Source organism: Pavona decussata, unplaced genomic scaffold (genome assembly GCF_977016875.1).
Source record: "Pavona decussata unplaced genomic scaffold, jaPavDecu1.1 SCAFFOLD_381, whole genome shotgun sequence".
Taxonomy (NCBI): domain Eukaryota; kingdom Metazoa; phylum Cnidaria; class Anthozoa; order Scleractinia; family Agariciidae; genus Pavona; species Pavona decussata.
The window spans coordinates 1,833,432-1,849,343 of NW_028145755.1; the positions used below are offsets into that span (position 1 = coordinate 1,833,432).

At 37.3% G+C, this 15,912-nt stretch overlaps 1 protein-coding gene across 1 annotated transcript; it reads right to left on the reverse strand.

The window, feature by feature from the left end:
* Window positions 1-486: 486 nt before the first annotated feature.
* On the reverse strand, window positions 487-14,276 carry LOC146452040 (glypican-4-like). The gene is made up of 6 exons (XM_085098501.1): window positions 13,858-14,276; window positions 13,539-13,703; window positions 7,468-8,168; window positions 5,219-5,364; window positions 4,870-5,001; window positions 487-4,366 (listed from the first exon to the last, which is right to left on the reverse strand). Exons 1-6 carry the CDS (start codon window positions 14,006-14,008, stop codon window positions 3,958-3,960), a joined length of 1,704 nt encoding a protein of 567 aa, XP_084954627.1. The 5' UTR covers window positions 14,009-14,276; the 3' UTR covers window positions 487-3,957.
* Window positions 14,277-15,912: the final 1,636 nt, after the last annotated feature.

Below are 15,912 nucleotides of genomic sequence, written 5' to 3' on the forward strand. Positions count from 1 at the left end.
AAGTAGGACAATTCTTCACTCCAAGGTTGCTTGGTGCTGGTACCTTTTACAGTGCTACGTATTTTTCATTAGCAAAAGCGGATCTAGGGCAGGCCAAGGATAAACTATTAAGTATATGCTGCCCCAAGGGGTATACTTTTTGAGCTGTTTTGCTCTAAAATGGGTCAAGATTTTAACTATTTTGGACTGAAAACTGAAAACGTGTATGGTCATGGTTTGGAAAATCATCTTATGATGTCACTTCTTTATCAAACATACAGGTCACAAGAATTAGGGAATACTCACCAACGAGAAAACGTCTCAATGATTAAAGAAATTCTTCCAACTAGTTCCAAAGAAATAGGTCAAAAATTAGGAAAATATGCATGTTGTGGAAAAGAGATGATCCTGTACCACCGATCACAACAAAGTGTTGTAAAATGCATCTGATTATTGTCATAGAAAATGGTGCCATCATAATAACAAAATAATGAAACACACTCCAAGTCTTCTCAAACAAATGACTTTTTTTTACAACTCCTTAAACAATAATCAAACAGTTTAAACCAAGGAATGCATGAACACTAAAATCTGATGTGGTATTCACAACATGTCTAAACACATAAAACTCTGCAACAACAGCATAGGCCATAATCTAACCAACTCGCACTGAAACAGGATTAAGTTTTGTCTAACAACATGGAAAGATCATCACAAAATGCCAAATTGGACACTTACAAAACTGACCCTCAAAGTTCGCATTTCTATTTCAGTTGGGTAAACTAGTTGGTCTACAGGAGTGTACAATAGTAAATTAGAGATCCTGTGCTCAGTGAAGTTAAGTTTGAGAAACACTCTATCTGAAAGACCAGTTCCTCTTGTAATATATTTTATATAGCAGGGGCTTCAAAAAAAATTCCAGTACGACTCACTCTCTATCAAATTCTACCTCAAGACTCAGCAATGGACAAAATTGAATAAGGTGAGAGCTCTGGGTCACATCACAAGATTGGAAAAAGGCCAAGAATTTCGGACTAATTCTGTGCCCAGTTGCATAAAGCATCTTTAAGAAGGTAACTGGAAGTTTTCCACAACCATTTTCTGCAGTCCGAACGATTTTCTCAAGCACTACATTGGATCAGTCGGCTGATGGTCGTTTACTTGGGATGGGTAACGCAGATAGAGCACAAGAAAATGATTTGGAAGACAGGGAATGACAGCAGAAACCTGCCACTTATCTTAAGATGCTTCATGCAACTGGGCCCAAAGACATACAGCTCCAATATTCCATAAGGCCAAAGAATCAGAGACTCTAGTTTTAAGCAACAAGATTTCAAATACACAAAGAAAAAATTGCTTAAGAGCACTGTTTTCAATAGACTATTACACACCCCTTGTTGTTACCTCAGATTTGTTGCAAGAGGACTAATAATTGCTTTTAATTAGTATACAAACTAAACCAGTGGACAGTGTTTTTCTGACTAGCTGCTCAATGCATCTCCTGGTATTGTCCTGGCCCCAGTTGTTCAAAGGCCGGATAACTTTATCCGCTGGACAAGGCACTATACAGGGTCTAAAATATACTTCACGTTAAACGTTGTCCAAGGTTTTCGTACACCCTCAAATTTAACTCTGGTTAGAGTGTGCAAATTCGCTTGTACAAGAGAAAATACTGAAATCTTTGCACAGATTGAAACTGTTGGATAGTGACTTATCCACAGGATAAAGTTATCCGGCCTTTGAACAACTGGCCCCTGGATTTCATGCCCAAGTTAATTTTGCCAGTTTGTCAGAAATAAAATAACTAAATACTTCTCCTTTATCACAGTAATTTAAATTTTTGATGTACAGAAAGTAAAGCAAATCCATTGACACTGCTGGAGAGAGCACCTTAAAATAATTAAAGACCAAGCTTTTGTCTTGTAATAGCAAAGATACAGCTTCCTTGAGTCTCAAAATTTTGCAGACATTAATATGGAAACGGGCGAGTTTTCCCCATCTTCATACAAACGTCTAATAATAATAATAATAATAATAATAATAATAATAATAATTTAAAGACTAATATAGTGCTATTATCACCAAAGTCAATGTCTGAGAGCACTCTACATGTTTAAAAAATATCAAAATATAAGTCCTGAATTTATGGAACTATATCTTTGGTATTTTAAAATCAAGACTCAAAAACGTGACCTTCTAACTGATTTTAAGCTAGCCTTTCCAATGATGTCAATAGTTTTTCATTACCTTGCCTATATCAAAATTTTAAATTGGTGTGATAAAAGTCTATTGGTTTGGTATACACTATTTAAAACAATACTTATATTAACCTCAGTGTCGATGAAAAGTGGTAGATATTACCTCTCCACCATTGTCCACCTCCGCTTTGGCGAAGAATTCACTCACAAGGTTTTAAACCTTTTTTTCACTGCATTACGGCGTCGATTTTACATTAAGGTGCTACAATTACACTACAGGATAATGACGGTTTTTAAACTGTTGTTTAAACAACTGTTAAAATTGTTACTGGATATTAATAATTTTTTCAGAGATTATGTATCAAAATAAATCTCTTGTAAAACCCCTGATTTGTTGTTTCTGGTAAAAAATAAATGTACACCATAAATAATCAACTTGACAGATAACAAAAATTACTCTGATTTTCAGGACTAAAGTAGTGTTTAAGAAATCAACGTAGATTAACCCATAGGCCTGTAAGTAAGAAAACTTCTGTAGAAAACCACAACTGTGTACAAAACCTCTTCTTTGTAACTATTGACTAGATAACAGAAAATTAATGTGCTTCCAGCAGATGCTATAAAAGTTCAAAGAAAAGCTTCCACACCACAACAACGATTTGCATTTTGCCACATAATGCATGGGTGTGTCTCTGTAATTCCCTCAATAATTGCCAGCTGCATACTTTATAATGCTGAGAAGATCCAATATTTTTTTAATTTCTGAAATATAGTGTCAAAGGCAATATCTCCCGAGAGCACAAGAGGCTCACACGTGAAGTGGAACAGCAGTTCCCTCAAAACAATCCCAAAGATTTACTGTGCAAATTATACTTCTTCATTTACCTCTTCTATTTTAATAAGTCTTGCACACCAAGCTTTTAAATGTGCGTACTTCTTCAAGGCTGCTACCTAACAGGAGCCCTTAGCCTATGTTGCACAAGAAAATGCTCTGGGGACCTATATTTTGGAGTGCTCAGCACTTAACACTTCACATGATGGGCTCCTAACTTCTTGGCTTTTGCTCTTGTGGGCTGCTTGAAATTTTTCTTAGGTAACAGCCTTGCCTATTACACTACTCTTTAAAAGGAAACCTCTGAAAAGTTTGATGACTTGTGAGGTGTTTTTATCATGAAAACTGTGACCCGCCACTTCTTTTAAAAGAAATGTCACCTCGTAAGAGGTAAAAGAAGGTGGCAGATGTATTGTGTGGCTTGTAAAACCTTTAAAACGTTCCGCAGACAACCTCCTTGTACTTTTGGGAGCTAAAATCATGCTACTCTGATAATAATATTATATATACAGATTTCAGAAGTTCTTGATGTGTCAAGATTAATGTCACAAGATCAGTATGACCATGAAACTATCTTACTGGAGTTTTGAAAACAAAAATTGACGAATGACTTTGCATGCAAAAAGGATGCCTTCACTATTCCACGAACTTAAAATTTACACATTAATTTACATTTCATTCTAAGGTAACTTTCTGTATGAAATAATCCCTTGGAAAATTAAGTGTTTGGTGGCACACTTTTGGAATTAAATTCTCTTGCTTTCAAGGTTTGTGTCAGTATATGGATAAAAGTCTTGTACTGAAATAAATCCCAGCAAAGTAGGCAAGTGTTGTCTTGACAGAAGATGAGTATCAAAACTAAATCTTTTTTTGGAAGACACCAGATGCATGGTCCATGCTGAAGTTTGAACAGCACAAACGTTTGACGCCATCAATTTAGAAATTACATCATGCTATTAATGCAGCAAGGAATACCCACAGCGTTGAGATGAGTAACCACATTCCCACATGGTGCCGTGATGCAGAATTTCCTTTAGATCCGGGGTCAGGATTCTTAACACCTCCAGCAAATACATTTTCATCACCATTGCCATTACCAATCGTATTGTCTGGTTCAGTTGCGGGTGGATCTGTATCGTCTGGGATCTTATTTTCGCCGCTGTCACCGCTGCTGCCACTTCCACTTCCTGAGCCACTGTCATCTTCACCATCACCACTAACAAAATTGATGATTTCTTCGCCATTTAAAGCTGCATTCAACTGAACAACAATATCTTTAAGTTTATCGATAGCTCGCTGAACAGCTGGTTTGAGGTCATCATCAACATCATTCCCACCATCATTAGGACTCGTGTAACTATGAAAAAATGATAAATGAATATGTTTAATTCTTATTTCCTGGGTTGGCAATAATATTACTATACTTTTCAAAAACAAACAGACTTTTAGTCCTTTTTAAAATGTTTCCACCAGTAAAAACATAGAATGAATGACACAAGATATGAAATTTTTTTTTTTTTTAATGAAAGCCACATTAAGACTTTCAAGGCTACCAAACATCGCGTCTTTCAACAGCCTTTATTTTCAGGGCATCAAGACTTTCTTGTTCGTGCAAAAAAAAATGAGACTGAGAAGGCTGTGACAAAGATTAAAAGACTCACAAATGGTTTGATGAAAAACTTGAATGTAAAAAGCAAACAAATGTGAAAATATTAACAGATCAATGGTCTGCATTAATTACTACAATCTCCACTTACAAAACATCCACAAGTTTACAGCATGTTTCGTGTAGATCTATTCTAAAGCAGGAGTTTAAAAGCTGTAATGTAGTTACAGATTTTGAGCAATAAATATGCTTACCTTCCTTTGCCAATGCCATTCCAACAGTCAGAGTTTTTATCTTTGATAGAAATGTCACCACAAATGTTTTCTGGGAGAGCACCCCAGAAGTTGTCTGCTATCCTCACTTTACCTTTGAAACTTGTACTCAATCTAGGGGAAACCAGGCCATTAAAATAAATATGCAGAAACAAATAAGGTCAAAATATAAAATCAATGCACTTCAATGCAAAACTTTTTCACATGCAAATTGAGCAGCTTAAACATTTTGTAAGCTTACTGCATTGTGAAGTGTTAGGATTGTTTCAAATGCTGCAACTTTATGAAGGTTTTTGTTTGTTAATAAGAAGAGATGCACTGATTCACTTACTTGTCCAAGTTAACTTGTGACAAAGCTGTTCTTGGTAAAGCGGCTGCATCACTATCCCTTCTTTGCCTGTTGCTTCCTTCAAGAAAGAAATCATCTGTAGATCTTTTTGACAGGCCAGGGTTACCACATTCTCTAGCTTGGAACACCTAAGAAAAAATGACCCCCCTTTGTAAAACAGTGTTTTGACACTAAAATCAAATTTAGAGGTTTGCACACAAAATGATTTTTGGAAAGGTAAATACAGGGTTCTTTCACTTTCATGAAAAAATTCCAAGATTTTGCCAAGGGCTCAATTAAATACAGTTAAAACGGCTCCAAATTACTGTAGCTTTAAATGTACAAAAACTTCAGTAACTCTGTACATTAAAAGTCATTACATGTTTGTGGATTTTTAAGACATTATCAGTAAAATTTTCCCTAGAAAGTAACCAATGAAAATTCCAGGAGTTTCCACAATATCCCATAGTATACAACAAATGTACTTAGTCTTGAGTAAAAATGACGCAGAACTGTAATATTTCTACCCTGCTAAGAGAGGCTTTTCCTTTCCTATTTCTTGGCTGGGGTGGAGGATTTTCTCTTGCAGATCCTAAACAAACCAACTACACAAATACCAGAGACGCAAACATCTTTGTACATGATAAAAAAACTTGCCAAAAAGAAACACTCTCCTAACGGGGTATAATATATCAACCATTGAGAATGGCAAAAAAAGCTCTGATCATATCAAATCAGAAACAAAATGTTAAAAAATCACCACTAGGAACACAGTAAGAATTCCATGCAGAAGAACAAATGTTTGGTTTTATCAAAAGAGTCCATAAGGTTATTTAGCTAGTGCGTGTACCCCTCAATGAGACAGCAATCAACAGGGTTACATCAGTGTTTTCAAAATAAGCCGTCGGCCGTCACATGCGGCGGCAACTTTTCTATTTGCGACGCCTATTTTCACTCTGATAAATTCCCAAAATAAATAAAGCGATTGATAAATAACTTACTAGTCTACCAATGAGCTAATAAAGCAATAAAAAAACAAGCCTGGCTCACATTACGCAAAAACAATCACATAAAACTAGAATGAACGACGATCGAAGCGAACATCGAGTGAACCTGGAGTAGGCTCAGTTGCTGGGCAGCGGTTTCTTTCAGCCAGTACTTCATGTAGTACTCATTATAAGCACATGGCGAACTTCACGTGAATTGAGTTGCTGTGAAGTTGGCGTGAATTTCGCACTTAAGATGCAGAGTTTGGTCAAAGTTGGTATAGATAGCGTAAAGTTTGAGTACAGTTCGCGCACAGTTGGAGTAGAGTTCATGCAACGTTTGCGTAGAGTTTTCGTAAAGTTTGCGCGTAAAGTTGTTGTAAATAAACAGGAAATTATTGTTTAGGTTGATAACAACTACGTTAGTCATCGACTGTTATCTTCAGCACTGATGATGTTTTGTGAGACTGACAAACGTTAGTCAAAATCTTCTCAAGTGGAGGCAACAGCCACATGAACATTCTGAAGGGTGACGTACTGAGGCCCTTTGGTTTTGCCTTCTGTTTAAGCCTGTAATAGCTTTTTTATAACCAATAAAGTGACAAATTGCCATGTTTTCAACAAGACTCGAACTGACCGTTTAGTACTTCAGAAAGCAGGAAAATGCATCTCTGAGAGAATAGCATGTCAAAATTTTCTGGGGGAGAATGCCCCCAGACCCCCCTAGTTCAGGCACGGCCCTCCCAGCCTTGCGCAGACACTATGTTTCTGCAATGACTCTGTGTCTGCAACGTCTACTTTAACAGGTCCAACTTCTACTTGAAAACCTACTGAAAACGCTGGTTAAATGCTTGTGGAAAATTGGATAAATTATTCATTTCCATGTAACAGACAACCCCATCTTAAGGCCAAAACAGCAGTGCAGTACACAACAACATGTGGTTTGTTTGCGCATCTGGTCCTTTATCAGATCATGGCATTGCTGTCTCTAATGGAATTTCACAGAAGCTTTCACTGTGAAGGTCAAACCCTTGATGTTTGTAAACAATGTGTATACTGCATAACGGTACACGTGAAAGTTACATTGCACTGATGGCACCTCACAAGGAGCTTTCATTTTTCAATGGGTTTGGGTTCAGGAGTGACTCTCCACAACTTCTATTCACAACAACATTCCTCCCACCTGTCTAAAGAGATTTGAGCGCTGACATTTCAGAGCATTAGTCTTTCATCAACCCTTCAAAAGAGCCAATATTGAATCCTTACCTTTTCCTTCACATCCTTCATTTTGTCTGCACTTTGAAAGTTCATGATGGCAAAAGAAATCTTGAGGTTTAATCGCGTAATCACATCTTGAATGTTGGTGGGACCTGTCTGCTTCTCCAACATGTCATTTAAAGCCGCCATGTAGCTTTGCCACTGTGTATTAACCTTGGCAACATCGGCAAGACAACTTTTGTACACGTCACTGCAAAACTTGAAACAAGGTTTTATAGATGTCATCGCTTTGCACCAAGAACAATATTTTAGCTTAACAAGCTGATTCTCGCAATCCTTAGATGAGGATACTGCATTTCCAAGCATGTGGGCAACATCCCGGCCAGCATGAAGAGCTTGTGAAAAAGTCCTTGCATGAATCAAAACCTTGCGCACTTGTGGTTTCAACTTTTCAGGGACATCACCAAAAGGCTGCAACTTCTCCATGTGTCGGGAGACACAATTCAGATATGAGTCAGAAAACTGGTGGCGATCATTCATGATCTGGAACATACGTTTCATAAGACTTTTGAAGAACTTGTCCATAATGTTGTTTACATCTGAACTAGTTGCGCCATTGTAGTAATCTGTCAGATCGACAAACAAGTCCATGAATATTTTGGTGTTTTGCTGGTAATGGAGACCATAAATCTTTTGGAACATACTGTCCAGCTCCTGTTGCGACTGCTTGATCAACCCTCGAAAATAATCTGTAAGATCAAGGATAAAATGAAATAAGCAACATTATTTTATTAAATAATCATTGTAGTTCAATTTTTTTTTACTTTAAAAAATTTTCGAACCAGTTTGACTTTTATTTCCCTTTATCTTGGATCATGGTAATGAATACTGCACAGAGAAATAAAAATTAAACTGGTTTGAAAAATTTGAAACCACAACATCACCATGCCAGGAACACATTTCTCGTGGTTGTAATAGCTTAATTTATGCAACAGAAGCCATTCGCAGGTTAGTCTGACGCAAGCACCTGATATTCAAACTTCAAAAAGGTCTAAAAAATGCGTTACCGGGCTAAAAATAAAATGCATGTCACAAACTGTCAAGGAAAACTTAATATTTATGAAACAGGTAGCAATTGGGCAAATTATAAGGAAAACAGCACATTACAGGGTACAAATCTGAAATTCAACTGCTCATAAGAAAAGAAAAAACTTTCTGGTTTTTAGAGTTAAAACCCGAGAAGGAAGAATGAAAAATTGCTTTGGAAATTTGAGTGCCTGGACAAGTGATTCCATGCACTGCTATTCCGCTACACTCCTACTCAAACATTTTCACTGTTTCTACTATAGAATTGACATTTAATTTAACGAAAGCAAAGCAGCAAATAAACGTTACTATTTCCTTTGCAAAAAATGCATTTAACATTTTCCAAGACTATAACAAAACACAAACTGATCAGCTTGTATTCACCACAGTTGGCATCTGCTAAATGCAAATGCCCTCAGATTAGTTACACATTCAACTGATTGAATGGCTAGGTGAGAAGAGGTGTTTGGAAACACTGATGTGTGAAACATCTGCATCTCAAATGAATTTCTTACCATGGAATAAAGTTCAAAATTCTACCACGATTAATTATTAATTGCACTCAAATTCAAACCTGAATGAACTAAATTACCAATTCCAGACAATAAAATCACCTTCACAGTCTGCCAAAGCAGGTCACATTAAATTTTAACAATTTTATTCAGTTGCAAAATATTTTGTTCGAAAAATTTTTGACAGGATAAAAAGCATGAAATTCTTAACGTTCTTGCCTCGAGTCAGTGGATAAAATTTGACAATGACCATGACCATTCAAATTTATCCTCTATATTGAGCTGAATTTTTCTGTGAAGGTGGTTCAAGATGAAATTTTATCTGAAAACTACAGCTTAATGTTCTTGGGGATTAACAGTGCTAAGCAATTCAGCAGAAGGGTGGAAAATGATTTTATCTGCAAGTCGGACTCATAATTTAGGGTCTGGTCAATCCTACAATAATAATACAGAATCTGCTTGGATTAATAGATTAAACAGAGGGGAAACAGCAGAAGCGTTCAATTTTTTTTTTTTTTTGCACCACAGTTCCCAGGTACAGTTTTGTTCATCTTTCATCCAAAATGTACAGAGACCACAGAAAACAGGTTGATTTTGAAGGGAAGTTGGCGACGGGGGATCAAGTTTCAGGCAGGTCATTTTAGACCAACTGTTTTTAAGGGGGGAAGGGGGGGGGGGGGTTAATTGGGGTGGGTTTACATATTTCCCCAAAATACCAGCATTAAACTGAAGGCTGAAAACTATTTTTAATTTCAGCTGTGGAGCTATGGAACAGTTTACCTGTTAACATATGAGTATCAAGGCTTTTAAAAATAGTAATCGTGATTTTTTTTTTGGACCAGTATGTTGGTGTCATGAATGTTAAATCAACCAGCTTATCTTCTTTTTATTTATAGTTTAACAACTTGTAGGAATCAGCCACAAGTTTGTCAGTGTTTATAATGGTACTGTGTTTTTACCCATGTTAAATAAAGCTACTACTACTACTACTACTACTACTACTGCTACTGCTACTGCTGCTGCTACTGCTACTGCTATTGCTGCTGCTGCTGCTACTGCTACTGCTACCGCTACCGCTACTACTACTACTACTACTGCTACTGCTACTGCTACTGCTACTATTACTGCTACTACTACTACTACTACTACTACTACTACTACTACTACTACTACTACTGCTACTGCTACTGCTACTGCCACTATTACTGCTACTACTACTACTGCTACTGCTACTGCTGCTACTACTACTACTACTACCGCTACTGCTACTGCTACTGCTACTATTACTGCTACTACTACTACTACTACTACTACTACTACTACTGCTACTGCTACTGCTGCTACTGCTGCTGCTGCTGCTGCTGCTGCTACTGCTACTGCTGCTGCTGCTGCTGCTGCTGCTGCTGCTACTGCTACTGCTACCGCTACTGCTACTGCTACTGCTACTACTACTCCAACAAAATGCAAACGCTTCTAACTTCTTGGCTTTTGGCCTTGTGGGCTCCTTGAAATGTTTTCTTAAGCAACACCCTTGATGATTATCGGCCATTTTCGCTTTAAGTTTCCTACCGCTGCCATTTTGGTGTTATGATGCCATACAGTTGCCGCTATTGTCAGTAAGCAGAAGTTCTTTTGTGTGAAACTGAGCAACCATGTTACCTCACGTAATCCAACATGGCAGTGCCCGGGAAATTTAAAAGCGAAAATAGGCAATAATCAAATCCTGTTTTCTCCCACAGAAATATTATTTTCATGCTCTCCAACAAAATTTGAAATTAGATTGTATTTTCACCAATTTGACATAATTTCTTTTCAGGTTGAGGGTTTAGTTTACAGCTTCCGTGCATGAAAACTCCCATTTCTTTGTCTATCTGATGAACGGGACTGGACAATATTCTTTGATAAGGCATGGTCAACAATGAACTTGCAAAGAATTTGTTCGACGTATTTACAATTTAGTTATAGGTGTAACTTGAAAAGAAAAAAGAAATCCCTAATTTCCACCGGTTTTTAAAGAATGTCCCTGATTTTTTGGCAGTGGGGCACAATTTTTATAATGAACAATTTACAGCCCCAGATATTGTTCTTTATTTACGCAGTTTACTTCACAACAATGTGTTTCTGTAATTTTCTAGTCTTTTCGGTCATGCAACATTAAATTGAATGTGTATCGGAATTGTGCACAGTATTGTAAACCGTGCTAAGAATAGACGGCTGACCCTTTTAGCTGTTAATTTTACTCATTTTAACCTAAAAAGCTATTACGCAGGTGAAAGATCAATATTATTCTTATCCCTTTCTTTCCGTAAATTCCTGAAGTGGGAGAATTCAGCAGGTTTCCAGCTACCAGCTATGCTTAAATCCTGCAAGTATCTCAGTATTTTATAACAAAAAGTTTGTTTGCATGTCTAGACAATGAGCCCGTGAGATCAAGATTTATCACCAATACCAAGCTAACCAATGTGGCCTTTAAATAATGTTACATTTCATTTGTTATGATGTTAAGGTGAACATTATAAAACATGCTGCAGTAAGGTCTTCAGTAAAACTAACCCTCATATATGGGATCATCAAAGGAAGACCTCTACGCCAAAAGAAAAGTTCTAGATTTATATCTGCTACAGTGAAGCGCTAATCGCATTAACAACTATTGGATTCATTAAAATATTTTCATCTTGATTGGGCTCGAACTTATTCGCTGTTAAACAGTGAAAAGAAACAACAAGGGTTTTATCAAGTCAGGAAGGGTAACATACGGCAATAAACTAAAATATGCCAGCAAGACATCTGATACTCTGTTAATCTGAACCCTTCCTTTAACAAAATCATGATACAGTACAGTGCTCTGATTGAACAGCATGTTTGAATTTGATAATTAGGGAGGTGGATATTTTTGTACTTAATCCAATTATGATGCAATTCCGTTAGCCATGACCCCAAACAGAGACCGGGGGTTAGCGAAGTCTTGTTCGCTTTTTAGCGCTCCATCGCTTCCTTCGTTGAACATTTTGGAATCCTCACTTCCGGCTGTGGAAGCCATGAAACGTGCAGCCCTCTAATATCAAGAAAACACTGCTTAAATTTCTAACGATACACCGTAAATTCATTGGTTGCATTAAAATTTAGTTCAGTTTGGATTTAATCAGAACCTAAAGAAACGCGCTTAGTAACGAAAAACATGATTCATAACATTCTTTATGATCAATATCGAGTTAGGTTGTAAATCACGCTTGGCAAACGACTCATATTTCATCTGCTCTTACAATTTTACAAGCCCTTTACACGACTAACATACAGTTTGGTTTGTGGTTCACATTGTTAGCTGAGTAAACCACGAATTCGCAAAACAATCAACAGGACAATTTTTCATTATAAAAGAACTAAAGAGTTCATGTTATTCAATAGCCTCAGGCTACGACAAACTGCGACAAACAAAAGTCAAACTTTAAATTTACGATTCGCTTGAAATCATTTATATTTTTAACACTACACAGCTAGAGGAACAAAACAGTTATTCCCGTGACCCTTAGAAGAGGGCATTCGAAAAAACGACAGCCGTGTTTTTTGTTCTTTGACATGAACCCATGTGTTAGCAAGCTCGGGTTTATAAACTTTATTGTTTGGCGACGCAGTGATAGATGTATCGCAAGTTTTGTACGTCAAAAAGAGTACGATACTATAGCAAATCAAAAATCGTGAGCAATTGTTGTAATATAATCCCGCCATTTGGTAGTTGCCGAAAGACTTTAGGACGCACCGAGCCGGTCTTTCGACATATTCATTTCAAACTGAATATCGCAATCTTTTGTGCTTAAATTTTCACGCCGTAAAGCGTGAATCAAGCCGACGGGTTCGTGGAGTGAAAGAAGAAAAGATTTCTAAGGACGCGTAGGTTTCGTGTGGGAGATTAACACACCAAAGCGATAATTTCTAAGCTTGTTTTCTCCGACATTCCACAGACGAGATATGAAGATAAAGTTACAGAAGCAGGTCTCATTATTTATTTTCATAATTTCCAAATTTGCAGCAAATCCTTCGTATCCCTTCGGATTTTCTTGAATGCAGAATCTCGCGTTAAGATTTCTCACATGCCAATCGACAAGAAACAAAGTAATGCGTTTTTCAATTTAGCGTTTCATGAATTACCTAACATCAACGCAACAGAATAAACGATTGACACAATTATTACTGGGGGCAGAGAATCATCATGAGCATGCACATAGATGTTTACTTATCAGTTTTGTCCAATTTCCTGTCGACCAAAACCGATCGACCTTTAATAGAAAAGTTAACCTTCAAAAACTTCCCACAGAGGCGAAGGAATTAGCTGGATTGTTAGAGTAAACCGTACGACGAAAAGTCTCGACAAAAACGCGTGCTCTAGGTCTTAAAAAGACAAGCGCTTTAATTTATTACTCTCGAATCAGCGCATTCCAAATAAGTCGCCATCAGCATTTTTTTCACTCACAAGCTTCATCCACACTCTCTTAACACTTTGTACATTTTAGGCGAAGAACTTACCGTCAAATGTCTTGGCTTGTTCGTTAAAAAGATCCTTGATTTCATCAACTTTCGACGACACAGCTTCGTCGAAGTCACCACGAGATAAAACAGCGAAACGGTCTTCCATTCGTTGCGAGCAGCATTGCTTGCCGTTGTCTTTAGGGCAAACACGGAGGTCATTTCCTAAAACACAAAAAAAGTTAGCGATATTACCAAATTGAAAGTCGAACTCGCCTAATGGCACCCCATGCCGCGAAAGACAGATTAACAAAACTTCAGAAATCAGCAAGAACACAACGTACACTTGTTGGTATGGTAAAATTTAACGCTTGCTTACCATCAACGGCCGACGTAGGGACATCACCTTCCGCCGCTTCTGTTAGCCTTTTCGATCTATAAGCACTCTTCACTGATGAACACGATGGATCTAGGCCAAAACCAGAACAAACGCAAACGAGCAAAACAAGAAATATACAGAAAGAAGCCATTGTTGATCTCAAAATCTTCGAAACCGAAACGCAATCAACTGTGAGGGAGTGTGAGCTCTTTAACGACGAACCGCTCTAGGCCTCGACTGTACACTGGTCTTAAATTTGCCCTTCAATACGCTGAAATGTTCACGCAGTAAATGTTTGACTAATTCTTAACAGTAGGAAGGCAGTAAAACATAAATTTGCCTGCTGTGCTTTCTGATCTATTCGCGCTAATTACAGCGCTTGTTCTCGTTGACAAGATCGGACAATTACTCTGGCATTACGTATGCAAAGGCGGGATCTCACTACCGCCAACCAATCAACATCCAAACATCATGAATTCCACAAATCACCCACTTTATTTATATTTACGTGCCCTAAGCCGACTCCATTCTGGTCTGAACAATGAAATTACACAACTTGGAGTAAACCATTAGATCGAGTCGCAAAAGACTTTTAGAAGTGATTAGGAGTCGCGGGTAAATCGAAGAGCTACTCTGTTAATTTTCGCAGACATTATCCAAACTTAGTTAATTTCACTGATAAATACTTTTGTCAACGTATCAACAACGAAAAAATCTCGACAATGGCTGTACGTCATGTCTTTTGTATGAATGAAAAATTAACTAAACGTCGTCCTTTTCAGGTACTGGGAGCCGAAAAAGCAATATGTGTGTGGAAGGTGTTAATGGCGTTCGCTATTGTTTGTGAAGTTTTTTTCTAGAATGTTTCAAGAGTTTGTTAGCCATGTCCGCGTTTAAAAGGTTTCTTTATGTCCCAGATGTAATGTACCATTCGGATTTCATAGCTTTGTATTTTGTTTCCGAAAAACAGCCATAAACCAACAGAGTTTAAGCAAGTAGATTAACAAGTTTCAAGTCTATTGTTTTCTTCACACAAAAACCGAGGAAGTTATTAAGTATACCTGCGTGGAATTGAAAAAAAAAACTCAGGAAGAAAGTTTTCAATGCAGTGCATTTTCTGTCTGATTTGAGAGATCGATGTTGATAAAAATATTGCGGAGGAGCTAAGAGACTTAGTTTAGTGAATTTTAAAGAGCTTGAGAGGTAAATAAATTGGTTCGGAAAGGAAAGTAGGAAGCCCTCATAGAGGATAATGATTTGTTTGTCTTCCGCGCTACTTGTGTGAGGTCATCGCCTTATACTTGATCGATAGTGAAGAAAGATTTAGGCCATCGCACTTAAAAGCTGTTTAATTTCATTATCGGCAAATTAAGATGGCTGAGCCAATTAAATACCGACTCTCTAGTCGTGCTATCAAAAAAAATAATTTACAACTGAACAAATAAAAATTCGTAGCTAATAAGTTAAAAGCACAACGCGTGAATCTCAAGTTTGTTTCAGTTAGATAAACAATGTTAACTCTAAATATAAAGTGTTTCTTTCCCAAAATAACGGTGACTTGAGATTTCCTCTTTTTACAGTTAGTGAATAAGGTGGTAATATTTGACGGATGTGCAAAAGGAACAAGAGAACACTACTGAACAAAGCTTCAAATTGTATACTTCTTACTGTATCTTTTCCCCTGGGTTTAAGAGGGTGGCGAAATAACATTAATTCGTTTAACAAAGTAGAAGATGGTTTCAATTGAGCGGTTTAAGGGTGGGTCATTGAGAAAATATTCCTTTGCATTCCATTTCTACCGGTGGCTGGTTTGCATCTTTGAAACTTTGAGAGCTGTTTGAAATGTTATTTGCATAAGAAATAGGCGGGTGACAGTTTGCTAAGTGCACTGAAAACAGTGCGGCTCGCGTGGTTACCCCACAGTGAAATTATCCAAGGAAGTTATTAGCTGCAAAAGCCGCTTTGCTACTACTGATTTAAAGTTTAACCAAAAAATGTTTAACCTTTTACCTTCTTAAATGAATTAGAGCAACAAGAAGAAATTTTTCAAATTTC

Bases quoted from the DNA above. Each gene is read 5' to 3' on its own strand.
- LOC146452040 (XM_085098501.1), bottom strand. From the start codon at position 14,008: ATGGCTTCTTTCTGTATATTTCTTGTTTTGCTCGTTTGCGTTTGTTCT. The intron at 5,365-7,467 runs GTAAGGATTCAA...ATTTTTTCTTAG, and splicing joins TGAAGGATGTGAAGGAAAAG to GTGTTCCAAGCTAGAGAATG. The intron at 4,367-4,869 runs GTAAGCATATTT...ATTTTTTCATAG, and splicing joins AATGGCATTGGCAAAGGAAG to TTACACGAGTCCTAATGATG.